This window comes from Rhipicephalus microplus, chromosome 10 (assembly GCF_043290135.1).
Source record: "Rhipicephalus microplus isolate Deutch F79 chromosome 10, USDA_Rmic, whole genome shotgun sequence".
Lineage (NCBI taxonomy): Eukaryota > Metazoa > Arthropoda > Arachnida > Ixodida > Ixodidae > Rhipicephalus > Rhipicephalus microplus.
Window position 1 is genome coordinate 94648320 of NC_134709.1, and position 27138 is coordinate 94675457.

The following is a 27138-nucleotide window of genomic DNA, read 5'->3' on the forward strand; positions in this document are numbered from 1 at the left end:
CGCTCTTCCATTCGCTCGATCCCCTTGCGGCCGCATGCGCTCCCGCCTCCCATTGGCTGGCTCGTCGTGCGGTGTGAGCGCGGATTGTTGTCTAGCGCGCCGTCGTATCATATGTGCCCGTGTTCTGTGCCGCCGTCGCGTGGCGGTGCAGTACGAGCGGTCGAGGTAAACAAAGGGACCGATCAGACGGCGTTTTCCCCTGGGCGCGCGCGTACTGCTCGGCTGCGTTACCGAGTTGGGGAGCAGTTCCGTGGCTCCCGACGAACGCGAGGAGGACGCCGCGACTCGCTATGGTTTGCCCCGCGGGCCATGGACCAAGCGGGCGAGCCCGAGGTGCACCACGTCTGGGCGAAGGCGGTGACCGCGGACGCATCGTGCGAGCAGCAGCTCGTCGAATCCTCCGCTGCAGTCGACGAGGTTCTCTTGCCTGTCGAGGATTGCGGGCCTTTCTGCAAGATCTGTCACATGCCGGCTCGAGACGATGACCCGCTCATATCGCCCTGCCGGTGTTCCGGCACCGTGCAATACATCCACTGCGGCTGCCTCACGGTGAGCGGAGCCCACAGCTGATCGCCAGCTGACCGCGCGCGGGCCTTGGTTTGCGTGTGCGCGCGTCAAACATCGCGGTTACCAGAATGCATTATACACGCCTATCGGTCTCCTCCACCGTATTTAGCACTCCTCCCCCGCAGTACCTAAAGCTTGCTGCAGAATGCTTTAAAAACGTTTATGTGGTCGCCTCGAAAGAGAGCGATCGCGGTGCCGCACATGTCGTTTACATTTCATGTAGCACGTATGCACACATCGTGACGTTCTGCGGAAAGAGCAATATTAAAGGACGGCTTCTTAGAAAATTAGCAGTTCCGCGTTTATGTGTACCGCGAGCGAAGCCAGCGATATGCAGAGTGTTCTTTCCTTTTGTTCTAAACGCAGCAGCTGAATTCGCGATGTGTGCACGTTTTAAAAGCAGAGTGCGGGTTCATTCTCTCGTGACCCTCCGGCTTCGGAATTACTGCGTTAACCGGTGACGTTTGTGCGATTCGTTGGTGCCTTTAATTGGTGTGGCCCTGTGATAAGCGTAAACGAAATAAAATGACGCGCCGCCGTACGTCTCGTTCGGGCGTTGGTGCTGAGGGAGGTTATTGCTCCCGCGCTGCCTAGCGACTCTTCGTCACCCCCGAATGGTGCCTATTCCGCACCCTCGAATCCGGTCCGGATGTGCGGAATTTAGCGCGGTACGAACCCAACGGGCAAAGAGATACGCGAATGAATTTGAATTGCCTGCCTTGCATGAGTGCTTTCGCGCGTACGCACTGCGTAGATGAAACCGACCCCCGAAAGCACGGAGAGAGGCAATCGCGGTCGCTGCTAGCACGTTTTACAGGAGGAAAAAAAAAAGAAATTCAGCGTTTATTCCTGCGCGTGTGTTCTTTTTTATGCAGTTGTAAATCTCGCGCTTAGTGCAGCTCCACAGCTGTGAAACCCGAAGAAATGCATCGCATTTGCCACCCTACATCGTGGCAATCACGCGCTTGCCGAGGTGGTGGCGCCCCCTCCCGTGCGGCGTGGGTATCACTCGGATGTATTAGAAGCATTTTTTTTTTTTCGACATTACTCGTCAATGGCTCGTCTTTTGACTGGTTCAGATATTGAAGAATATGTATCAACTAATCCAGATCTTAAGTCTACTGCCGGGAAAACAAAAAAATTGCAATGTGCAGGCTCCGATGGGGTCCTGTGACTCTTAAATGATAGTCATCAAATTTTGCCGACCTGAAGTTGAGGATTCAAAAGATTGATACGAATGAGGCTGGTTAACATAGCAACGCATGCAACCTTATCGTCAGACGCTCGTTGTTTGTTGCGTGCAGCGCTGGCTGGAGATACTGAGCAAGAAGTCCCGCAAACCGCCAAGTTGCGAGCTCTGCCAGTACCAGTACCAGTGGCACAAGAAGTTCCGCGCAGGCGGTTCCTGGCGCCTCCCGCCTTGCTCACCACGTGACAAGGTCCTCCACTGCATCTTCCTGCTGTCAGTGGTCGTCATGGTGGCCTGTGCCACCGTCACCATTGTCTGCTTCCGCCAGGACCCTCCGTCGTCCTCCTCCTCTTCAACGATGACAACGGGCCGCCGAAGCGACCTGACCCACTCGGAAATGGTGACACTCGTTTGCGGAGTGCTCTTCTTCTTGGCCTTCTTTGTGGCCATGTACGTGGAGGTCACCGCCCGCAGTACCCTCTACAGGCTGCTGCTGCGCTTTGTCTATCTCAACCAGCAGTGGTACATAGACGAGTACGACGCGAAGCGCGGGCCTGTGGCCGTCTGATCTAACTGAAAATAAAGAGCGCGAAAAAACACGACCGTGAGAAACGTACTTACTGGACAAGTGCCAACTTCCAGCTGAATTTTGTAGACACAAATGAGTTTGCCGACACGAAAGCAGCTGGAACAGCTGCGGTGGTTTGCTGTGCAAACCCCAGCATTTCAAGAAACAAATTTTCCTGTCACATGCAGGGGTTTGCAATAGGCCACTGTGATTTTTAGTATGGTTTTTGCTGATTTTGTGCAAAAGCATTTTTCCTGTTATCCTTCTTTGATGTAACTGTTCCCACAGATATTTATGATGCGTTCGTGGGAAAAAAATTCAGTTGGAAGTTATCTCTTGTCCTGTGCATAAGCTTTTCGTGGCCATGTTTTTTTGTGCTGTTTATCTTCAGTATGAATGACCAACTATCTCAGTCAGTTACTGATCTGGCCTCTCGTCTCAGAGGGGCACGCCTGTGACGAAGCTTGTAGCCAGGGAGTTCCTTTTGATCTCTGTCAGTGTGGCATTCCACACACAAACACACACACACACGAACTCTCATACCTGTGTGTTATGACATTACGTGCCATTCGCATTTGAAAATGACAAAGCCGCCTCACCCTTATCTCCCATGCTTGTTTTTGTAACGTGTTTGTCCGGTTCGTGTGTCATTTGCATCCTCTTTCTTTTTTTATGCCGGAAGACGGCCTACGGCTAATCACTCTTAGCAATGCCCAAAATGTAACGCAGCAGGTCCTTGTTTTGTGCAAGGCGTCCATGACATTTTGTTTCTTGCTTGTCAACAGTATTGAAGCCGTGAATGTTTCACGATTTCCAGTCCCACGGACATCCGATGATTGCCCAAGAGCTGGTCCCAAACACATTGTGCTATTGCAAAGGGACAGCTTATTGACACACTCTTTACTTGTTATTGTCTGCTCAATGGGCTTGAACACCCAAATGCCCGTTCAGTATTGAGATGCACAAAAGCGCAGGTTACGCTGCGCAGATTCAGTGTTGATGTTGCCATGCTCTGGAAGCCCAAGTTCGGCGCTTATTTTACCCCACCCAACTCATCACACTTACGTATTTTTTAAGTGGTCGGCACCACATCACTAATCATGGTGCTATGGCAAACGAATGAGCAATGCTGTTTCCCAACATTGATAAAAAAAAGCCAAATAGCACATGCCCAATGACGCCATCCTAGATTGCTTCCATTAACACTAGAAATTACGACATCAGTAACAGGTAAGTAAAAAGGAAGTGGGGATGGAGAGGATATCTTAAATATTTTGGTGAAAACAGGCTGTTTCTGTGTTCAATACTGTAATGCAGGTTTCGCTGCTGAATTTGGAGACGGCGCTCTTCTTATGTGGTACACAAACTGTCTTGTTGAGTAAGCAACTGTACACCTTTGCTCAGCATGCTTGCTTGATTGATTGATTGGTTGATTAACTAAGTGCCCATTGGCCGTGGGGTCAAAGTAAACATTTTTTGGGGGCTGCGCTAACGCAACAGCATTCCAACTAACAAGCTTGTGCATGGGGTCACTGACTTTTGACTGACAACTAAGAGTCTTTGCACAGGTGTAAGCATATGTGCATGCTGCTAATATTGAAGTAGGCTGCATCGAAAGTGCAGGCACGTTTGTTCCACTAGAGGTATGTGGCGCATTACTTGTCGGAGCCGAATGATAAATTTTTGCACCACGCTGTGCAATGGCTTTTCAAGTTCTCGACAAAAAGAGCCCGTATTTGCGAATCTCCAATACTACGAACAAAAATCAAACGGACACTAGAGGCATCAAGCTCAATGCAAGAAAATGCTGCAGCAGTGAAAACTGGTCTGCTACGTGTGGAGTCGCACACAAGCCCGGTGACTTTATTTACATCATTGCCTTTTTTTGAGCGCATGTAGACAACATACAATAGGCTATTGGCAAACTATTTGTGTAGATCTGATGTTTTATCATCATTGAAGAGGCTGGTGATATTTTTTGACGTGCTGTTTTTGTTGCCAATTTTCGTTTATTTGTAAGTTTACTATTCCAGTCTCTGAAAAGCAAATGCGCTGCTTGTGGAAGTATAAAATGTAGTTAGAGAGTTCTGTGTTCTTGACCTGGCCGTGTTGTTTGCAATTTATTATCACTGAACACTGGTTTACTGAGTCATTTACAAAAGCCAAGTGTGCAGAAGTGTGAAAGGCTATTCTCTTTTTGCTGTGGTCTTAGTCACATAATTTAACAGAAGTTGGTGCTTAAAACAGACTGAAGGCTACCTTTTGATTTTACAAGGAGCAGAAGGGAGGCATACCAACAGTATGGAACACTGTGCCATTGTGATCGCTTCTGCTTGCACCCATATATTGAGACATCCACACGAGAACTGCCCTCATTCTGTGTCATGTGAACGACCAATGGTAGACCAAGCACATGAGATCGGCCAACTGGCTGGAACGTGAGCAAATAGACGTGCTTCAGCCTCTCGAATACAGGGAGCCGCTTTGTGCTATGAAATGAATCATGTCTGCATTGCTAGCTTTAGCAGCGGCTCTCTCAGTGTAAAGTTAACCTATCTCAGATGAGGTCCTTTTGCATGGAAAGGGTCGGATGCGACTGCAAGAGCTGGAAAACACGTTGCAGCCGTGTTCAGGGCACCTATTAAATTGTTTAAACAGATGTAAATCAAGTAGCTTTAACTTTGGTAATATATAGGCTTAATCAAGGAAGTACTATAACTAATAAATTATACTTAACCAATGGACTATAAGGTGAATCGGTAAAATCTGCTGCTACTTCCACGAGTGAGTCCTCATGGACAAGTCGAAAAGACTCTGAAACATTATACAAATTTGAGTAAACCTACTTTTTTTTAGTCTCATTAGCCTTACTTTCATGCTTCGCAAGACGAATTTATCTTACTTGAATATTTGCATTATAGCTTCACGTTGTCAGCTTCACACGCAACATACAGTGCATGGCTGAAAATTGGTCAGTCATCAGAGGGATGAGTTGGACTCGCGCAGTCTGCTTCGCTTGGCAAGGTTCAGAGACTCCACACAATCTCGAGTGGCCACTTTTGGAGATTCTTTCACCAATGTGTAGCACAGCAAGGCTCAACGGGATAACAGGACACATCTTGCAAAAAGGTTTGCGAGCCTGTCCCTTGTTTAGCTCTTGACAGCACGTGCAGCTTTTCGTGATTTGGGGGGCTTCAGTTGGCTTGGCCCATTCAACACTGAATATCTTAAAAACATTCTCGTTTTCAGTTAGTGGCTTTAACTATGATGTTTTATGTCCAATTCCACAGTGCTCACTGCTCTCGCTAAAATGACCAAAAGTATGGTCGTCATGCCCATACCAATTCTGTTGAGCTTTATATCTGCCACTTCTGAGCTAATGTGACTCATTTTTGTGCTGAAAAGAAGGGAATTGTGGAGTAGCCTAACCTTTATTTTTTTATAATTACACCAGCACCTAGTGGCATTGTGCTCATTCAAGGAGCACACTATAATTCCCCACCAGTCAACTGAAAGTAGAGTGGTGGCCCAAATGTTACGAAACCCCCAGCTTGTTAAAAAAAAGTTATGGCTCAAGTTAGAAGTTGTAGGGTACACACATGATATCGAAGGATAAGTTTAGTTGAGGATAAATTATCTTTTGAAATAATTAATTAAAACTAATTGGTTGAGTTCAATGAGAGACCAGACTTTTCATGCAAACAGTTGGGATCATTGTGGCACTTGAGGAAGCAGATCTAAACCACGAGTTTTTTTTTTTTTTTTGTAAATGGCATCTGCTATCCGCTTAGGCAGCACACCTAAATAAATTGAACGAGTTAATTGAAAGAGCAGAATGTCCTCGTAGTAGGTATGAGCCATCAAGATGACTGGTCTGTTGTATGTGTCGTCACAGTGGCACATACCACACAACAGGCTACCTTTGCTACGACATCTGCCCAAGGGAACCAAGAGTTGACCACAAGTTATGAGCAGGCACCATTGAAGATAGTCGAATTGAACATTACGGTCATCTAAAGATTTTTTTTGTGCCATTTTTGTGAATTTAACAGAACTTGGTGCTCGAAAGACTAAAAGCTGCTTTTTGGTTTTATACGGAGCAGAAGGGAGGCATACCAAGGTCAGAAAAGGATCAGGTAAAGGGGTTAAATTTTGATATTGATTAGCTAAAGAATATAGAGAAAAGCACTTGTTATAATGACTTCAACCCTAATGCTAATGAGTGCAAAGTTAATTTTTTTAACTGAAGGTTGAAAGCTTGCATACTCTGCTGTACAGCAAACTGTGCTCTTTCCTAACACTGCTGCCGAAAGAAATCTTTCAAGTGCTGTTCCTTTTACAGTGCGTTCAACATCCTTGCACCTGATGCCACTGTCGCTCGGTCTGAAAGCTGCGAGTGGGCTTTTCATTATTTGAGTTTCTGGGAAACACTGGTGTTGCCCACGTATCTTGCAAATTCAAATTTTCTGCATGAGAAACGGATGTTATGGGTTGATTCGCAGCAGAAGGTGTCGCGTAGTGCTTACACCAGTCGTGCGACCTTCTGGTCAGTTTCATGGATTGATAATAAAGTGAGACCGCAGAAGAAGACTTAGCAGATTGGGCGGGATGATAGGTTTCCCTGGTAAACATTGGGCAGCAGTTCAGACATGGGACAAGCAAGGATACCGCAGTTCACTGAGGAGTGGTGTGATCTGCAAATAGCACTCAGAAATGCAGCTGCGCTCTTAGACTGCCCATTAAAGAAAGAGATTCTCCTCCACGGAGGAGTAAGGCACACTCCCCAACTGACTGCTGAAATTCTGGCTTATCGAATAACACACTGCATATTTCTCGCCAAGCTTAGGCTGCTCAAGTGCCAATACACAGTACATTTTGTTGCTCAAGTAGCTAGCCTTACTATCAGGGCACTATGTGTCGAGTTATAGGACACTATCGAATTGTGTCGCGTCATCTTGAGGCGATTGGTTAGACAATCGCGGTGTACCTCCTTGCCCTTATGTCAGCACCACCGAAAATGCCAGCATGACTGGCAGCCAATCGGAGTCGATGAAACTGCAAAACATGGCTGAATATAAGCAGTGCTTCAAATGTCTCCCCCTAAAAACCTGATACGATCAGTAAACAACTGCTGACACATAGTATAAACAAGTAGGCACTAATCTAGCATAACACTGAGCATTGTGCATGAGTGATTTTTTTTTGTGTGTACAATAAAGGCAGCTTGCTCGAATGTACAGGAGGCTTCAGAAGTTTAAGAGACCAGTAGGTCCGAGATAGCTTTCTATTTCCCAGCAATTTGAGACTGTACTCTGGTGAACTGCACAGTACATGTTGTTAGAGCCTTCCATCTATATTATTTATTCAAGGCTGCCAGCTGAAGCATGGGAATATTCTTTTTTCTAGTACTTAGTGGTACTTAAACTTTTGGCAGACTGTGCCATTGCGGAAATCGTGCCAGCAATTGTTGCCCTCTTGTATCGCCATGCCTTAATTGCATGCCGACTTGCTACGCAAGTGCGTCAAACATTCTGCCATCCAGTAGACCCATTTTGGGACCAGCATTTTTGTCTTTACTGTCATTATATCTACATGCCTATGTGGCAGCTTTAAGCTTTAGTAACTCTTGTTTATAAGTGCAAGACAGTCGTGTCTGAAATGAGCGCTGAGTGCTGGCCAGCAAAACGGGGACAGAAAAAAAAAGTTTTGCGATTTTGAGTTGTAATCACAGTGATCTAGTGTTAGAAGGATCTCGATTAAACACGTCCCCTCCCGTGGCTTGTGAAGTGTGCGTCAAACTTGCGTGCAGTGTAAAAAAAAAAGTGCTTAAAGGCAATGTGCCATCACTGTCTGTGGTGCTAACTTTCGCCACAATTTAGTCACTTATCATATAGTCATGTTCAGATCTCTGGTCTGCAAATAAAGAACCTTTGGTGTAAACTCGTGTGCCTGATGTTTGAGGTGGCTAAGGTTGCCAACTTGTGGTGAACACCTCACCAGCGTACTATTTGTGACATTAACCAGGTTGGCACTAATTGCTGCTCCAAATTATCTATTATAACTTGCCTTGCCAAATACGGGACTTCAGAAGTCCTTTGAATTAAGCGGTATTTCAAAATAACCGAGTTTGAATTACTGAGGTTTTACTGTACTTTAATAACATTCCCTATACTTCTCTTGGCATCGATGTCGGTTATTTCTCAGTAACATATCTAGGAAAGAAAACAAACCCTTTGATATTCCCCTTCTTTCGTTCTTGCCAATTATGAACTGTGTGCAGCAACTGTGCACCTCATGCTCACTTCGTTGGAGGCTCGTGCACCATGGAAACCTCAAGCAAACTTTTACTAGATGCAGCTTCGGAGCTAGTGTCTACCAGATCTCTTTCATCGTGAAAGCTCCCAAACTCCTCACAGGCTCCATGAATTGGAACAAGAACATGACATTAGTCAATGTCATGGATGTTTGCAGACCGTGACACCTCCTATCGGTAGAGAAAGAACCTAATAAACGACTTTTTTTTTTCTTTTTGCATTCAACAAAATGCGAAAAAAAAAAAAAGCATTTTGCATTGCGTGCTGCAGCGTTCACCGCTCTTCCGATTGATAATGAAGTTAAAAACGGCAGTCGTAACAACAGCAGAAGGCGAACATGACATCCATTTCATGGAAGCATAAGCACAGTTAAAGCAGTTGCGCGCACCAGACTCGGACTGAAAACTTGCGCATTAAACCCAAGTCATGACAATGCAGTGCTCACAAATTGCACAGATTGTGACAACGCACGTACTGCAAATAAAACAAGCATGTGGAAGTACATTTTATTAAGCCCTTCACTGGCTCTCGCAATGAGCACTTTCAATCTGTACAATTAAATCACCCGCTCATGCATACAAGGCTTCTTACGCACTGTGCACAAGGCATGTGCGAGCAAACGTGACGAAAACACGCTTGTTAGTACAAAACTCGTGACAGAAGCTTGTCACAAGTATTCTTTACTTCAAATCTTGCTGACATGCAACACTATTCAATTCTCACTTTAAATAGCACACGCTCACACAAGCACAGCTGTAACTAAGTGAAATATTGAGCCAGGATTACCGAGTGAGTTACTCGTCATTCTCTTTTGGTTGTTCAATGCTAGCCGCCTGCGGCATTCTTTCACCCACTTTGAGGCCATTGGAATTTTCCGTAACGTCCTGTTAAATTTGACATATTGTTGGTTGCCAGCACAGCTGTGATTGCTATTGAAACAGTCCACTTTGAAAAGCTGAACCAGCATGGTAAAACATGCAGTGAACTGTTTATTGTGCACTTGTGTGAATACTCGAATGCTTCAAATATTTGAACGAATATTACTGTACTTGAATTTGCTTTGATTCAAATTTAAATCGTTGAAAATTTCAAAGTATTTGCAATAAACGAGAAAATGTATACCAAGCCGCATGTAACTCCCTGTAAAGGTAGGTTCGCTGCAGTGAAGGGGTGCTAAATCGCGAAAGCAACTATGCAAGTGTAAATTAGTCCGCATAACACATCCCGGGGGAATTTGCACTGCCGCGAAGCCTCGCTTCAAGGTTAAATGAATATATTGTCCTCACATTGATTTATCATCTTTAGTTTAAAAAAAAAAAAACTTGTTATACCGACTTGTATACTTCAAGTATAGAAAAATTTCAAATTTAACATATCTTATAGGTTACCACTTGTATTCTGCTCAAAGTCAAATCCTGCTACTATCTAAAGTTGTTTCCTGTTCTTTTGAATAAAAAAAATTGGTATTTGCACGGGCCTTGTTTCAATATTTGAAATTTAATGTGCAGGTTAGTTTGGTCATGACAGATATGCCCATTTTTCTTTATATGTGATATACACTATTCAATTCCAAATTATTCCACCAAAATCACTTTTCACTTTGAATTCGCTTCGAAGCTAAAATTCACTATTTGCGCAAGCCTAGTTTAAAAAGTATTACCACGAATTCATCCAGTTATACGTAACACAACTTCCAGAAACTCTTTTGTAACAACAGGTATAAATTACAAGAGTAGTTCAAAAGCAAACACCAAGCGTCATTTAACAGAGAATGTTTAGAAGGAACTTTTTGATAACATTTAATGAACAAGAACAAGGGTACTACATATCATTGTTTTGATGACGTGCCAGTTTGAAGCTGATAGATGTCGCAGTGCGACAGACCTTGGCAGGTAGTACTGTCGAACACCTTTGTATAGGACATCGACATCGGAGACTAATGGATATATAAGAAACCAGTGTGCCTAGAGTAAAATACACGTTTATGAGGAAATTCATATGTGGTACCCTGCTTATAAGAGACGTTTCGTACAAAAGACGAATTGCTGCCTGGAGCATGCCTCTCATAAAAGAGTTCAACTGTACAAGAATTTCGTAAGATGCGTTGCTGACCAGCAAACAAATGTTTCCTCAACACTTTTACAAACACACACAAATACAAGCGTACAACAAAACTACACTATTCTTTTTTTCCAGCCAGGACAACTTTTCCTGCTGTGGTGCGTTTTGAAACTTTTTGTTGGATGAAAGTGGCTACACTCGCTGTACATGTTGTGCCACTGAAATAGAAATGCTCTGTAATGGTCTATGTAGAGTTGTCAGTGTAATATAAGGTCTTCAACAAACCAGCGGAAACGCAAGTCGTGACTGTGACAGGCGTTCGTCACAGGTGTGAGAATATTACAGTGTGGGCTAGGTGTTCATGTAAGAGCATATGGTGGCTGACAATACAGCACCAAAGTACAGGAAAACCGTGAGGGTTATACGCTAAAGGGCACATAGCACGCTAAAGGGCGCGGTGTGTCCTTTAGCCATGTCAATGTAAGGAAACAAACAGATGAAGCAAATCAATATATATAATTTGTTGTATAGTTTTTCAGTTTCATGTTTCTAAAGTATACACTAATGCTGACTAGGAAGCAATGTGCACTTTGACAAGTTCGCTTTTGTTGACAGTTCACAGAGTGCTGCTGTACCAAAGTGGTACACTCGTACCTCGATATAACAAACCCAATAATAAAGAAATACAGGTCATAAAAAAAGGAAGTAAAGAAATACTCTTGCTATAAATACAGTGTTGGGAATATACTTTTATAATGAACTTACAGATATAACGAACTTATTTTAATTAAGATGTAACTTTGTTATGAGGTTTGAGTGTAATTGACTACAGGTTTCATAAAGGGCCTGAAAGTAAAGAAACATTTTATGGGTAGAAAAGCAGATTTAGCAGGAGCACCGAATCGATTTTCTGTGCTGATATAACAGTGCATTACTATCAGGTGATAAATAGGCTATGCTGTGGTGCAACTGTGGTCTGATCTCAATAAGCCTCCCTTTTGTAGTTCGAAAGAGTAACTTATCAAAGGCTCATTTTCTTGTTATGCACTACTTTAGAGAAATCCAGCAGACAATGAGATCAAGGGAGGTATAGATGAGAATGACTGTTGCTGTAGATTGACTGGGCACATTATCTGGAGGTTGTAGGTTAGGTCCTTACCGTCAGCAAGTTCTTTTTTCATCCACTTTAATTTCATCACATTTAGAGTATAATCACTGCAATAATAAATTTAGAAGGCTACAAGTAATTTTTCATATACCTTCCTTGGCTGCATTGTACGTTACTTTTTTTTCATTAAGCTTTCCCTAGTTTACAGTTCAAGCTAAGTTTTTCAATAGAATACCAAAGGGGGCTTTAAAATGGTGCGTGAAAGAAAACACGATTTGTCAAAAGTGGTATCAACTTTTGTAAAGCGGCTGTATCTTGCCAGCTTCATTAAGCTCTCCTCTGATGCCGTTTTATCTGGTACATCAGAGCCACAGATTATAAGCACCAAAGAACACCCAAAACACCAGGATATAAACAACGATGCACGAAGTTGACAGTGTGGTGGGTTGGCCGTTACCGATCCTTGTGTTCCTCATCTCCAAAGGCGACTTCCTGCACCTCGCGCACAAAGCGTTGCCAAGAGAAAAGTTCCACCGCACGCTGCCGTCCACGCTCACCCATTTCCTGCGTTAGGCTGCGGTCTTTCGCCAGGCTTACGAGGCTGGCGGCAAACGCCTCGGGCGTTGGGTCACACAGCAGTCCCGTCTCGCCGTGTAACACGGTCTCGGTGGGGCCTCCGCTGTTGCATGCCACCACGGCCCGCCGCATGCACATCGCCTCGACGGGCACGATGCCGAAGTGCTCGTTGGCCGGTGTGTAGACCACGGCGCGGCACGCGTGCAACAGTAGCAGCTTGGCTGCCTCGCTGGGCGACCGCACAAAACTGACCCGCTGCAGCACGCCCAGGTGCTCGGCGAGAGACACAAGCTCGTCCCAGTGCTCGACATTCTCGCGGCATTCGGGGTCATAGCCGCCGGCCATGATCAGGTGTACTGGTGTCTCACGGCATGCAAGCTCTGCAAGAAAGTGGAGCATGTGATTGAGCCTTGGATGTAATAGAGATCTGAATTTTAATAAAATTACTGTATTAAAGTCACAGAGTATAGTTACAGTCAAAATTCTACGTAAGTTCATGTCGAATACCTAACAACACACTTAACGCCAAAGAGAACTGATTGTCATGCAGTAGGGGCTTATATCTACAATATCGAACCACTGAGCCGAAAGCCTTGAATGCCTCAACAATCTCAAAAATTGGCCATCAGTATTCGCATGAACACGAGTGATTGAAAAAATCATATGATGATGTCACCCTACGACATCGTATATCACCAATATTTATGACGTCAGTATGACATCTTCACATGACACCATTGCTAGATCCAAGGATGGGCCAAACACGGAGGCAGTACACAACCACATTAGGTGCAGAAATCTTTTGGAGCGAGGCAGGGCAGCATCAACACATTGAGTGTGAAAAAACGGAGGATGGTTCTTGCCATTCAGTTGCCTTAGGCAGCAAGTGCACAAGGGACCTGTGATTTCGGGGACCCTGCGATATCTTACGGCATTTCGCAATCTCCTTCATAGTTTATATCCAGGTGAAAATGTGCATCTGGGCATTCAACTGGTCACTGTTGGTTCCAACTAGTATGGGATCAACCAGTGTCAGTTTAAAATCAAACAGCGCCAGGTGTTTTTAAACTAGCATCAGTTGCTGACCAACTGGTAAGGTCTAGCTCTCACTGCACAACCACTGGCAGGCTTCGCGACGGCACTGGCACATTGCAACTCACTCTGAAGTCAGTCACTTGACGCAGAATACATATTGAACACCTTAACAAAGTACACAGACTTTTAAAACATCTCCGCTCACCCACGGCGTGCAGTGCCAACGCAAGGTTCTTCTTTCGCTCAAAGCGATTCAGCGAGAGGAACAGCGCCCCCTGGGGCTTGTCGATGCCAAGTTCCTCGAGGGTTCCTTCCAGGGGACGCTCGATCGCCGACAGGCTTGCCGCTGGGTAGAGGACACGCAGCTGCACGTGGGACAGCCGGGGGAACACCTCTCGGAACACCGTTCCTGCGATTCACGAGGAAGAGAGTTCTAGCGTGTTATCACAGCCGTTGCGTCCAGCTTACGATTCCCTCCTGCCTGTTGATGTTGCCATGACTGTGTCGTATATGTACCAGCTTCTCTCATATAGTAATTGACATGAAGAATGCCTACGAACATGCGCGAGTACTACGAAGATGCACCCACTTCCTTGGTCACAGCACTCGTCTTCAGCGGTTCCTTCGCTCAGTGATCTAGGCCACAAGCAGTCACCCACACTGAACATAATTCAATTCTCACATTTAACGAAAACTAGTAAATACGTAAAGGTAACAAAGTGGATAAAGCTGTGTCATGCATGCGGTCAGAAGTTGAACCCACACTTTTCGCACCAGCAGCTATTCTCCCATCTGCTTACTTATGTGTTTGCATATTTGCGTATGTCTAAGTTTTTGTAAGTAGTATATGTAAGTTTCTGTGCATCTGTAAGTACAATATGCAGTGTGTTTGTGGATTGCGAGTGTAAGCAGGCACCACTTCTGGCAAAAAAAAAAAAATTGATAATAGTATCTGGGGTGTTACATATATAGAAAAACACTTACGAGGAACTCTCTATTTGAGATTAATGTTGGGCACCAACGGTTTCTCCGCATGCACCTGAACCTAATCAACATGTGCATTTGCATTTTGGAACCTCTGTGTTAAATGCAGCTGCTGTGCATGGAATCGAACCCAACACCTCCAGCTCAGCAGCACTTTGCCATAACCATTAAAGGGAAAGGGGCCTTGCAACACAAATTAAGCAGGTTGCAGTAAGCTTGTGAATGGTGACCACATCTTTCTGAAGGCCCACGGCGATTTTATTCGTTTGCAAACGCTGTCTCCGCTCCTTTGTATTGCAGATTAGCTGCAAGTTTTGCATGGTGCACTCAAAGGATTGTTCTAATTAACCAAATGGTGGTCAAAGAGGACTAATTTAATGGGAGCTTAGTGCTATTAAATAAAACATGTTTACTTGCACCAGAGGACATGTTGAAATTATTCAACTTGCCAAATTAATGCGGGTCGTCGAGTAAACAAGCTTTTACTGCATGTCCCTCTAAGAGGCTCACAGTGATTCGAACCTGTCAATGATGCCAGTGGCTTAGTGAAAGGCGAAAGGGAACACTTTTTATGATTGCCTGCTGGGATTTTAGAGTTTACAAACTGATAATTTGGTTATCGTGCAACAATTTTCATCCTTATTTTTGTGTTCATCTCAGTATTTAACACAACACACTTTCCAGCCTTGTGGATTGGAGACGAAAAATGTTGCGGGGGCCTTTAACTAAGCCACTGTGGCATGTAAAGTTCATGGCAACAGAATGGGAACACCATTTAGTCACCAAAAAAAATATCGTATTTTTGCATGCATAACTCCCCCCAGCATATAATCCGCACCCCCCTTTTCAACTCGCCAAGAAAGCAAAAAAAAAATCCTTGCATGGTGGTTGCGCATTTGATATGAAAAAAAAAGCCGTACAAAAGCTACTGCTCAAGCAGCATACCACATATGTAGACAGAAAAAGCTTTATTTGCAAGCCGAATACGCTGTCTGCAAGGCCAGTCACAATTCACTCATTGTCACTGCTTTCGCTAGAGCTATCACTTGAGCCGCAATGCTCACTGGTATGTATGGAATGGCCTTTCATGCCTCAACAACCCACTTGCAGAATAAGGCAATATCAGGCCTTCTGACATTACCTGGCGGTGTCAAGTCGTAGAGGCCTTTGGCCATTGAATCTGCGTAATTGCGCTTGACATGCACTCTGAAGGGCTTGTTAAGGGACACATCTAGAGGCTGCAACATCGATGTCATTCCACCGGGTATAATAACTCAGTCAGTCAGTGTCGTTAATTGCATGAAAGGCGGTCCTTCACTTCCTCAGTAGTGAGGCCACCGAACGAGTCAAGAGCGACCATGAACCTCTTTGCGAGCATCACACTGGGCCTCTTCTCCCATACCGTCTTGACCCAGCTAGTCCACAAACAAGTCACACATTGTTGTGTGTGCGCACCACCACACCAGTTCAGAGTATCCAAAAGTTTGTTATAGAGGTATACTCCCCTAACACTATATCTATTCCAATACTCTTTTTCATTTACTTTGTTATAACCAATATTTTGTTATCCGGTTTCGCTATATCCGGTTTCTCTATATCGAGGTGTGAGTCTAACTCTTTATTTGGCATACTTAAGCATGGGAAATCGAATGTGCCTTGTGTTTTATTGATATCATTACACACTTGTCTCACAACTGTGCTCGAAAAGTGTGTCATTATGAGGTACACATCAAAACTTTTGCAGATATTTTTTTCTCAAAATAATAGGACCACACAAAATCTACGCAGGTTTTAAGTGCAACTATAATAGTGCATGCTAATGTACAGTGATCACCGTTCTTGTAAAGCTCTCCGTTATGTTTCAGTTCTTGTCTACTTGTCGGACGCAACTTCTGTTACTGTAAAACTAGAGAGAGAGAGGCAGTTCTATTCGCATCAATCACTGTGTGGCTAAACTGCCTGAAGTTATCCGCCTCCTCACAGTTCCAACACTCACCAGTGAAGTGGCTGTTGACAAGCACAGCGTCTGCAAACTTCATGCTCCACTGCTCGAGCGCGTCGATCGGCCAACGGTAGACGCGCTTCAGCAGGCCACCTGGCTTTGAGAGCATCAGGTCGGGGAAGTGGCAGTAGAATACGATGCGGGCGTCACGGCACATACGGAGGATCGGCACGCACGCAGATACCTGCGCGGAAAATGAGAGACACAAAATGTCACCTTGTTGCAAAAGAAGGCAAGGCATTTAAACATGGGCCCAAGAGTGTCACTGAACGCCGGCCTTCAATAGGTACAGCGCTGCCAGAAAGGCGGAGTCGTGAGACAACCAACGAAATGCATTTAATGGCGTCAATGGAACACAAAACAGTCCACGATGTTAGTACTTATTGGCTCTAGATGTGTACACAGCAGCCCATGATCAGTTCTTCTTCTACGTCTTCTGCTGATCTCTGACAAGAAAAAAGTACAAGGATACACCAAGGTTGCCTTCACTATGGGCATGGCTTTTCAGGTAAAATTGAACGAAAACACCCAGCATGCAATGCTAGGCCTAAGACGGCCTTTCAAAGACTGAAATGCAACGTCATTTTTTATACTAACAACTGGTAGAGCAATGGCTCATGATAACTGTGTCACGCTGCGGCAAATTTCACCGTTATTGATAATAATAAGCTTTGACACAAGAACATAGGTCGGCGAACTCCATCATGAGTCAACACACTCGGACTCGCTCAGAAACTGATCGAGCCGTGAGTCTGAGTGAGTGCGAATGAGCAATATTTTGCCGAGTTTGAGTGCGAGTGAGTCTGGTTGAAGAAAATTTTCGTGCGAGTGTCCGTGTGGTTCCAGCTCAAGATAATTTTGGGGGGTCTGAGTGAGTCCAAAGCGCAAAATATAGTTCCTGAGTGAGCCTGCGTGAGTTCCACTTTTTATGCCGACCTATCGTCCTATCTACTCATCCGCAGCATCACTGTCATCATGTGGATTCAGGTTTTTAATCACATCTACTCACACGTGTGCAAAAGCAGTATCATTCACACACCATTGCAATATTTATTGATCAGAGGCGTGAACTGTACCTTTAACTGTACTGAACTTTAGAGCAGTATCATGCGACAACGCCACTTTTTTACAACACTCGCCTGACTCCTTTCACAAATAGGTCCCACGCCTGAAAATATCTGAAGGCATTACTGGTTGGTACCTAGTATTTCTTAGTGATGCCCTTTTAATAGTCGGCAGTTATACTAGTATCGGCATGCTTTGCAGGCAGAAACCCCCGCTCGTCTATCCCATGGCAAGATGGCAAGGGTGAGTTTCCAGCATGGGTGTAGCCAGAAATTTTTTCGGGGGGGGGGGGGGGGGGGGGCACAGGCATCAGCTTTTCTCTGTGACGTCACTATTGGTGGCAGTTTAAACAGGTGATGTACATGTATACCAAGTCATGAGATTCCCCCTCTCCCCATGCGTAAGATTGTGTAAAAAGTTAGTAAAAGTACCGTACGAATGATTGATTGATATGTGGGGTTTAACGTCCCGAAACCACCATATGATTATGAGACGCCATAGCGGAGAGCTCAGGAAATTTAGACCACCTGGGGTTTTTGAACGTGCACCCAAATCTGAGCACACGGGCCTACAGCATTTTCGCCACCATCGAAAATGGAGCCGCAGCAGCCGGGATTTTATCCTGAGACCTGCGGGTTAGCAGCCAAGTACCTTAGCCATTAGACCACGGCGGTAAGGCCGTACTCTAAGAAGTACTGTAAAATACAGTAAACGACAGGTACAGTGATCGTTTGGAGCAACAGCCTCTCGTCGCACCACTAAATGGACTAGTCTTCGAAAAGTCATTATTGCAATGACCAGCCCGATCGGAGAAGACATCATTAGCCTCTGTTAGATGACATAATCCTTGTCGGGGCAAAGTGCGTTTCACAGGCCAAGGAATGTTCAGCTTACAGCAAGGAATAAGAGGTATACGCAGGATGTTTTAGTGCATTCATAATTACACTTTGATCTGCTTAGCCTGCTGAACAAACTTCTTACTGTCGATGTCTGACTGCATGTCTATGGGGATTATTTTTATATTAATCTCTATATGTCAAGCAGTCCTGATGCAGTGGTAGCTTTTAGCCAACATTTTTTTTTTTCAATTTACTGCGCGCATTCAAGCATGCATGTGATATGCCATAAGTATTTTTTTAAGATCTGCTGTACGTTGGCAAGACGATTTTGCACACGTCATTTTTCGGGCAGATTTTCAGTTGCACTGTGACTTTTGATAGCAATGAAGTACTCCAATCATAGAGGTTTGATCGTGCAATATGCGACAACAAGGTGATTAATGAGACATTTTCACTTGGTATCGATTGGTGCACATGCGGCCGGACTATACCTACTCACATAAAACTATCTTGTTCGCTGCGTATATGTGCTAAAACACCTAAACACATGCAAAAAACGTGGCATATATTTTTTTTCGTAGCTTTCATCACTCAGCTCTCTAAAACGATAGCCTTGCGGCAAGGTGTCTTCCATTGCTTGCAAGCGTGCAGCCAATATTTCCCTTTACGTCATCAGATTCAGAACTGTACAAAATATTTCACCACGCAGCTTATGTGCAATCATGTTTCCAGCATTTACACCGGCGTGAACAGGAACAGCCTCAAACCACACAAAATCTCCAGTGATGAAGGAATGAACTTCGGAGTTTTTCAGAGCATAAAGCCCCATAATCCATTTATCAGAACGTGTGAACTCTGATGAGCACTTCCAGCACATGCAACACGAGTTTACTTACGCTCTACTGTGCACCATCCATGCCTGTTCGTTGTCTGTTTCGGGCATTCTGATGAGAGTCGCTGGAATTTCATTGCTGCCATCAACTCCTTCGCGTTCATTCATGTTTGTGGTATTTCATCACAACGCGACAGAAACTACCAGCCTTCCATACTGGTGCAATCACAAACGGAGACGTCTTGCACGCAAAGTAAGATACAGGGCGAATGCAACCTTACCGGCACCAGAAGGGAAGCGGAGGAAATGTATACCCGCGATTTTTTTCGCCAGGCGAGAAACGAGCGCTAGTGTTTAAGGCGGAACTTTACAAGCCGACATGCACCGTCACTAAAATTCTCGTTTCTCGCATTCAGGGTCACTGCCCGTACATTGCTAAGCTGGTTGCTTCCTAGCAATGCGAAGTCACCCCCTTGAAATATGCTGCCTACACGTATTGCTTGATAGCTCGTGTCCTGGGTAGATCAGCGCCCTTCTATGAGACCAGATAGTCATGCCGAAACGCCATACGGTATAATGCTTGAAGATTATTTCTCGAAAGGCAACGCTGCTTCCAGTGGACACTTGACCACTGGCGAAAATGAGGATGTCACTTGTCACAGGTAGGCAGCTTCATCGAAGTAACGTGCCAGTGGCTAGCGTTGAAGAGCGCTTTAGGCTTTTAGTATTTCTGGCCTTTTCTGGACTATTTAATAGACCACTTCAATAAACGCTTTAAGAGGCATCGGCACACCTTGAAGATGCTTTCTTCGCTTCTGCCACAAAACATTTGCGAATCTGCTACTCTTCCCACTGCCGAGAAGTTTACTGGCGTGTACACTGGAACATTATCTCAACATCAGCATTGCAAGAAAAGTTAGCAGTATGGGCTGCCAAATGGAAGTGTGAAAAGAGAGAAATGCTGAGCATGTCTGCGATGCAAGCAGTTGCCAATTGCCCAGAGGTATTGTTACCAAATGTGCACCATCTTCTAAAGATTCCGGCAACTCTGGCGGTGAGCACAGCTGAAGCAGAACGCTTTTTTTCATCGTTGAGACGCCTAAAGTTGTATCTGAGAGCTACAACAACACATGATAGTTTGGCATCGCTCTCTGAATATCCACCGTGAAATACAAGTCCGCCCACACGACATTCTCTCTGTTCTTTACCGGGAACGTAGACGGCTTTAGAAGAATTTGTGTTTATATCACCCATAAGCGTCTGCTAAAAATCAAGGAAGAAAGTTAACTGAAGTTATTCTTGGATTCTTGAACAACAGTAAAAACATCGATGTTAATGATGAAATGATGGGGTTAACATCCCAAAACCACGATATGAATACGAGAGACCCCATGGTGGGGTGCTCCGGAGATTTTACCACTTTGGTTCTTTAACATGCACCTAAATCAAAGTGCACGGGCCTCGAGCATTTCGGCCTACATCGAAAATATGACAGAGATTCGATCCCGCTTCTGTGGGTCATAAATAAAGCACCACAACCACTGGACCACCTTGGCGGGTAGTAAAAAAAGACGGCTTTGGTAAAACCTGTGTGCACTGTGCTTTTCGTCCAGCTGTAAGAAAGCAAGTTCAACTGTATGAGACATATTGCTGAAAATCACTTTGACAGCATGTCAGAGTGATTCCGTTCTCTCCCGTTGCCTACTCCTTGCTTTTCAGTGGCACCTTTCATTTGAAGATGTGGTTTGCGGATACGAAAGGTGTGAACGGCAATGCAACAATCCAGAGTTGCATGAGGCGATTCTCACAAATGTTGGCTTACATATGGGGCGTATAATATGACCTGTAATGCGAAGGATAATCTTCGTGTCTATTGAAAAAGATAATCAACAGTATTCCTCTGTGTAATGTGTCTGTTTGCTGCTTGAGACACTGCTTGCACAGAGTTTCTTTCATATTTTTGTAAAATATCATGGTTACTATGTATATTGCTCATAATTTTATGCGATAACATGCCCACTCATGTTTCTTCTTCTGTGCATTTCTTGTCCTACGTCATGTCACTAGTTGAAGAAATTGTTCGGTGCGCCCTTTAGCCATAGCAATGTAAAGAAACGAACAGATGAAGCAAATCAATATATATAATTTGTCGTATAGTTTTTCAGCTTTATGTTCCTTATTTTTTCACTGTTTGCCACAGTGCTGAACAGTAAAGCTTGTGCTCATTACAGCTGCCCACACTGCATTTCTCATTATGCTGCTTTAGGTTTATGACCACCATCTCTTTATTTATCAGCCTAAGTTACGTGATGAGTATTTTGGTGGGCTTTTCTAAGGCTGTGACTGGCTTGCACGTTTGTATGTGTTGTACTTTTTTCACTAGACAACACTTCGGCGTGCCTTTAGCTGTTTGGGCATAATAAAGATATGTACAAATATAATGTACACTCACATACAAGCCAAGTTAAGTGTATGAACCAAATATTCTGTCGTGCGCATGTGTGCCTGTGTGTGTGTTTGGATGTTAGTAGAATGCGCGAAGGTTCAATAGAAATGTTATTCTCTGGCCTGAGTATATCTTAGCACACGTACGAAGAGGAATTCTGTCATATGCTCTAACCTGGCCTATCAGACATTGCAACTGTGTCTGGCTTTTTCCATTAAAATGAAGCTCTGCTTATTGAAACTTACTGTAGTGATCGACTCCGGCGAGATCTGTTCCGGCGGGTACAAGTATGACCACCCCTTGAGCATTATTCCCATCACTGAGCCACTTAAAACACTCGCGGCCAAGATTCCTTCCCAAAATCCCACGGATTGCCAAAGCCTTGAGAAACACCGTGACACGTTTTTTTTGTATGAAGACATAATTAATTGTAAAAGCGCCCAGGAATATTATTCTGATAGTAGCAGCACTCAGTTTTTAAAACATGTCAGCGCGAAGCGACGAAAAAAAAATTAGTTGGGTATATGGCAGGGGGGGAGGGGGGGTGGACCAAAAGTTGGTGGGGGGGGGGGGGGGTCGAACCCCTCTCCAACTACCCATTTTGGCTACGCCACTGGTTTCCAGTACGCCTATCCTTTGCACTGCCTTTTATGACTAGAATTCAAGATTGTCGCATAGTGCCTCTTCTTAGACCTTACACTGAAGTTGGACAAGTTTTACGCTATGTGTACAGTACTGATTCGTGAGGTAGCAATGCATCGGGCTATTTGGCCGTGGTACATGACTTATAGTTGCAATGCCAATGACGAGAAAGGACGGGTGGTGCACACCGCCCGCCTTTCTCTTGTTATCCTCGGTGCAACAATTAATCATAAATTCGTGAGCGTCGAGCCATTAGAAAGAGTGTCTACACATGGCCTCGAGGTGCACAACACTAACTTCTCGGTGTGCACGCTGGCAATGAAGCAATTACAACCGTGTTTACTGAACCTCAACAAATGTAGTAGAGCTATAGCTTCTGCATCTAACCCAACAGTAGGGGTTTGTCATGTTATGCGAATGAGTTCAGTGCTGTTTGAACATTTTGGAATGCATCTTTTGCAAAACGGAAAGCTACTTCACAAGGCAGAGAGCTCCAAGGCCAGGGTGGGTTTTACAGACGTTACAACACCACAAATCGCGAGGTGGAGCAGTCCCATTGTTCAGCTGGCGCAGCTCAACGAAATCGAATAACTGAGACTGTGGGGTACTCACCTGGTCGCATATAATAATGTCGGGCTGGATGTCGCTGCACCAAACAATGTACATGGCGGCCACCATCATGCGGACATATGAGCACAGGGCGTAGAAGCGGCCCAGTATCGACCGTGGCAGCCAGTCACCCACCACCACCACCTGAAAGATAATGATAATAATAACTAGGCTTGTGTGAATATTTGAATGAAAATTCCTGAAACCATGTTCCCTTCAATTCGAATTTAAATTGTTTGAGAATTTTGAAGTATTCAAAATGAATAAGCAAATGTTATTAATCCGCATGTAACCCCCTGTAAAGGTGGTTTCAGTGCAGTAGAGGAGTGCTATGCCATAAAAGCATTTAATTAAAAGTATTAGTTCGCATGTAACCTTTTGTAAAGGTCGTTTCACTGCAGTAAAAAAATGCTAACCCACGAAAACACTTTCTCAAGGGAAATAAACATTGCTGCAAAGCCAAGGTTAAATGAACATATTACCCTCCATTCATTTGTCATTTCTTAAGCTCAAAAGCTTGTCACACCAGCTTATATGCTCTAAGTATAGTAAATTAGTGAATTCTAAAGCGTAATGTATTTTACACTTTATTACTTGCATTCTACCGAAATTCAAATTCTGCTACTATTCAAAGTTCTTTCCACTTGCTTTGAACCAAAGAGAATGCCATTAGCACAGGCCTTATTTAAATTATTTAAAAATATTGTGCCTGTTGGTTAGGTCATGACAAGTGCACCCATTTTTTATTACAATATGTTACTATGTAGTATCCTAATTCAATGAGAAATTATTTAAACCAAATCAGTATAAGCTTTGGATTCGCTTTGAGCATAATAATTCACTATATGCACAAGCCTAGTCATAGCAGTTGGGATTTTCACATATCAAAATCAAGCACACGGACATCTGGAATTTTCGCCCCATTGTAAATGCAACTGCCACAGATGGCACTCGATCCCGTGACATTCGAGTTAGCAGTTGCACCCCATAGTGACAACACCACCACGGTGGGTACCACCTGCAAGATGCCTGCCAGCCACTTTACTGCCTGTTATGACCGGCATCAGTAGGCGCCATGCTGTCGCTGAGAAGCGTGGCCGGGCAGCGTTCCCACGCCTAGAACCCAGTTTTCTCGGAACCAGCGTCCAGAAATGACGGGGGAGCGGCGCTCTTTTAATCCTCAAAGAGGTAGCCATGCCCGCCAGGTATTGTCCCTGCCAGCCGGCGGATGAGACGTCACGTCGCCACGAGGCGGTAAGCCGTTCCAGAGGGGACAACAAAGACAGCGTATTCCTTTGAAGAAACGGCGACCGCCGCCACAAAGTGCCCTGCTAATTGAGCAGACAGATTGGCGGACCGTTTGATGTCTGCTGTCCGAAGCTTGGAACCCCTCGGCCAGCGACATACACGACGAGCAAGAGACTCTCTGGCGCCACCTTTAAGTGCAGTGATCTTGACTCGAAATTGGCTGTTCACGTGCGCCGTGCATGCTCGTACCCCTCACCTGTTGTGTGTGTATGTGATTGGTGTTCCACTGAAGAAGGAGGAGCCCGACAGGGCTTATAATGGCGCCGCAAAGTGCAGGACGTCGCTCTGAACCAAGTAAAGGTTCAACCACCACGTTCGTAGTTTGTGAAGGCTCTGAACCAAGTAAAGGTTCAACCACCACGTACGAGTTTGTGGTCGCTCTGAACCAAGCAAAGGTTTAACCACCACGCTCGTGGTTTGTGAACTCTTAACCTCATGCTGTAAATATTTGTAAATAGTGCCATAAACCTGTTTGTTTTTTCATATCCCCATCTTGTAAGCGCTCGTTTCCTCAACCCGAAGCTACACCACGCTACCACAGCACCCCGGGATCACAACAACTGGTGATCAGGAGGTGGGATCACCACATGCCCAATACAACTGTACAATTCATGCCCGTGATTAGATTTGTGGGGTTTAACGTCCCAAAACCACCATATGATTATGAGAGACGCCGTAGTGGAGGGCTCCGGAAATTTTGACCACCTGGGGTTCTTTAACGTGCACCCAAATCTGAGTACACGGGCCTACAACATTTCCGCCTCCATCGGAAATGCAGCCGCCGCAGCCGGGATTTGAACCCGCGACCTGCGGGTCAGCAGCCGAGTACCTTAGCCACTAGACCACCGCGGCGGGGCCATGCCCGTGAGTCACTTGCACATACCATAGGGTCTGCTAAAGAACTTACTACGGCCAGCTTTGGTGCTAGTGTCAACAGCAGCTGTAGGTACAGTAGTACATCCTGTTTGTGTGATGAATCTTGCATAAGCAGGCCGCTAGAAACACAAAGTCATTGCTAAATCAGACCGAAGTCAACAACAACAAAAAATAATGCGCTGTTTCAAAGTTGTACTTGCAGTATTTAGTGCATTTTACAGGCAGTTCTCTCTACTCAGAAAAGAAAAAAAAAAAGAAGGAAGGTTAGATAACAAGACTAATGTTTTAGTCAAAAGTTATTCTGTGCAGCACCACAAATTAATATTAACATTTCCCTCACTCGGGCAATAACCAAACGTAGTTACTTATTAATACCTAGTAATAAAGCGTGGGCAATAACTACACACTACAGCAAGTACAACTTTTCTAGAGTGCATGGTATGCCTTTAATATCTCGATACGAGTTAGCTTGGACACCCAGTATACATAAGCATATATGTTCTAATATTAATTTCATTTTTAAGTTCACAAGCATAGCAAAGCATTCAGCAGTGTGGTCAAGACAAAGCTTTTGAGTTTACAGCCTGCAATGTGCTCTATGCACGCTGCGTGTCACTTTGAAATTATGTTAGAAGCACTTTGGGGAAAAATGTTTCGGCACAGTGTGAGTGAAAGTGCCCTAAACGAGTGCCACCAAAAGTGTCGAGAGATGACGCCACCTTGAAGTGGTCATCGAGCGTCTCAGGAAAGCAGTGGTTCTTGTCGTGGTGGGTCGTGATGATCTGGACGGGGTTTCCCTTGGAGCGCAGTGCCAGCCCAACGTCCACCATCAGCCGCTCGGCTCCGCCAACGCCGAGGTCCAAGTGAACCAGGCAGACCTTCTTCGATTCCGCACTGTCTCCCGCACCTGTCATGGCAAAGTGATGCTGTAGGAATCACCGCATGGTCATCCCACCACTTCAAGCCACGACGGCCACTCCGTGGGCAGACACCCAAACTACACCACGCCCTGTACTACAAATAATTGGACACCAATTAAACACGGCAAATGAGATTCAAACTTTCAACGTATGCCTCGTATGATCAGGCAGAAAAAAAGAGCGAACTGGTAAAGACCAGGCATTACACATTAGAGAAAATAAGTAACCGATTACTATTAAAATGACTCCTTTTGTAATGTAAATGATTACAGGAGTCAATTTCAGCCCTAGAAATGTAGCTTAGCAATTACAGAAATGTAATAAATTACTTTTGCTTTAATCTTTATCAAATATTTTATAGGCATTACACAATTACACGAGTTTACTCAAACTGCAACGAACTACTGTGGCTTGCACGGTAGAGAAGGCTGGAGGCTTGCATTAAAGCTGGGAGGCTTAGTGTGGCTTCTGTGACATAATGTTAGACGTTATTAACTTTCAATGGGAGCTGTTTTTTACAGTTGTCATCAGTGAATCGTAAGGAGGTCAGCTGCTAGACTTCACACTCTTTCTCTGAGTGCACTGGAGGAAAGTGTGGTAGGAATAGCATGTTGCAAACCAGCTCATAGTTGCGCACTGCTTCGATACTAGCGCCCATGCCTGCTATAAAGCGCCATAGTTCCTTGTTGCTCGTGCTTGAGTAGACATTGCTGCTAAGGCCGAAGAAAAAGTGAAATAAGTTTTGTAGGAACTCCCTCCCCATCCTGTCAGATGGGGAGGGAGTCCCGCAAGGCGGTTGCATATTTTTCAGGGTGAAAACCACCGTAGAAGACTGTTTGCAACTTGATACTGAAAAAAAAAATTGATTACTACTAGTCAATTGCAAGAAAATGTAACTGAATTACTCAGAATGTTACAGCTTCAAAAGTTGCAATAATACGTAATTGATTACAAGCAGTTAATATCCTGTAAAGCAACATGTCACACAATGGTGCCGAATCATTCAATTAACAAGAACAAGAGAAGAAAAATTAAGTAAATGGCATTATTTTTTAATGACGTTTTGTCAACGGTGTGGCCTTACATTAATAAATTATATATATATATATTTTTTTTGTGGAATGAGGCTTCAACAATGACAAAGCCTGACACATTGGTGTTACTTCTACAAGTATTCAAAATTAACAATATTGACTT

General features: G+C 44.5%; 2 protein-coding genes across 4 annotated transcripts in view; one reads left to right on the forward strand and one right to left on the reverse strand.

Annotated features, from left to right (window-relative positions):
* Positions 1-10110, forward strand: LOC142774810 (E3 ubiquitin-protein ligase MARCHF9-like). Of its 2 annotated transcripts, XR_012886568.1 has the most exons (3): positions 1-549; positions 1872-3702; positions 8605-10110. XR_012886568.1 is itself a non-coding variant. In XM_075875906.1 (2 exons), exons 1-2 carry the CDS (start codon positions 112-114, stop codon positions 2322-2324), a joined length of 891 nt encoding a protein of 296 aa, XP_075732021.1. In that variant the 5' UTR covers positions 1-111; the 3' UTR covers positions 2325-8264. The 2 variants fall into 2 exon arrangements, 1 of the variants encoding a protein (XP_075732021.1); XM_075875906.1 differs by lacking the exon at positions 8605-10110 and having other exon boundaries at positions 1872-8264.
* LOC119181926 (alpha-1,3/1,6-mannosyltransferase Alg2) overlaps positions 9133-27138 on the reverse strand; it is a 19296-nt gene continuing 1290 nt past the window's right edge. The window contains exons 2-6 of one of the 2 annotated variants that reach the window (XM_075875905.1): positions 25741-25928; positions 22841-22981; positions 16399-16588; positions 13624-13827; positions 9133-12763 (exon numbers count right to left, since the gene is read on the reverse strand). In XM_075875905.1, coding sequence (XP_075732020.1) covers positions 12261-12763; positions 13624-13827; positions 16399-16588; positions 22841-22981; positions 25741-25928 — 1226 coding nt within the window. In that variant the 3' untranslated portion in view covers positions 9133-12260. Of the gene's footprint in view, positions 12764-13623; positions 13828-16398; positions 16589-22840; positions 22982-25740; positions 25948-27138 lie in introns of both variants that reach the window. The other variant, XM_037433175.2, reaches the window with a different exon arrangement.

Excerpts from the sequence above, each read along its gene's own strand:
- LOC142774810 (XM_075875906.1), top strand. The coding sequence starts at position 112 with ATGTGCCCGTGTTCTGTGCCGCCGTCGCGTGGCGGTGCAGTACGAGCG. Across the intron at positions 550-1,871 it reads TCCACTGCGGCTGCCTCACG|CGCTGGCTGGAGATACTGAG; the intron begins GTGAGCGGAGCC and ends TGTTGCGTGCAG.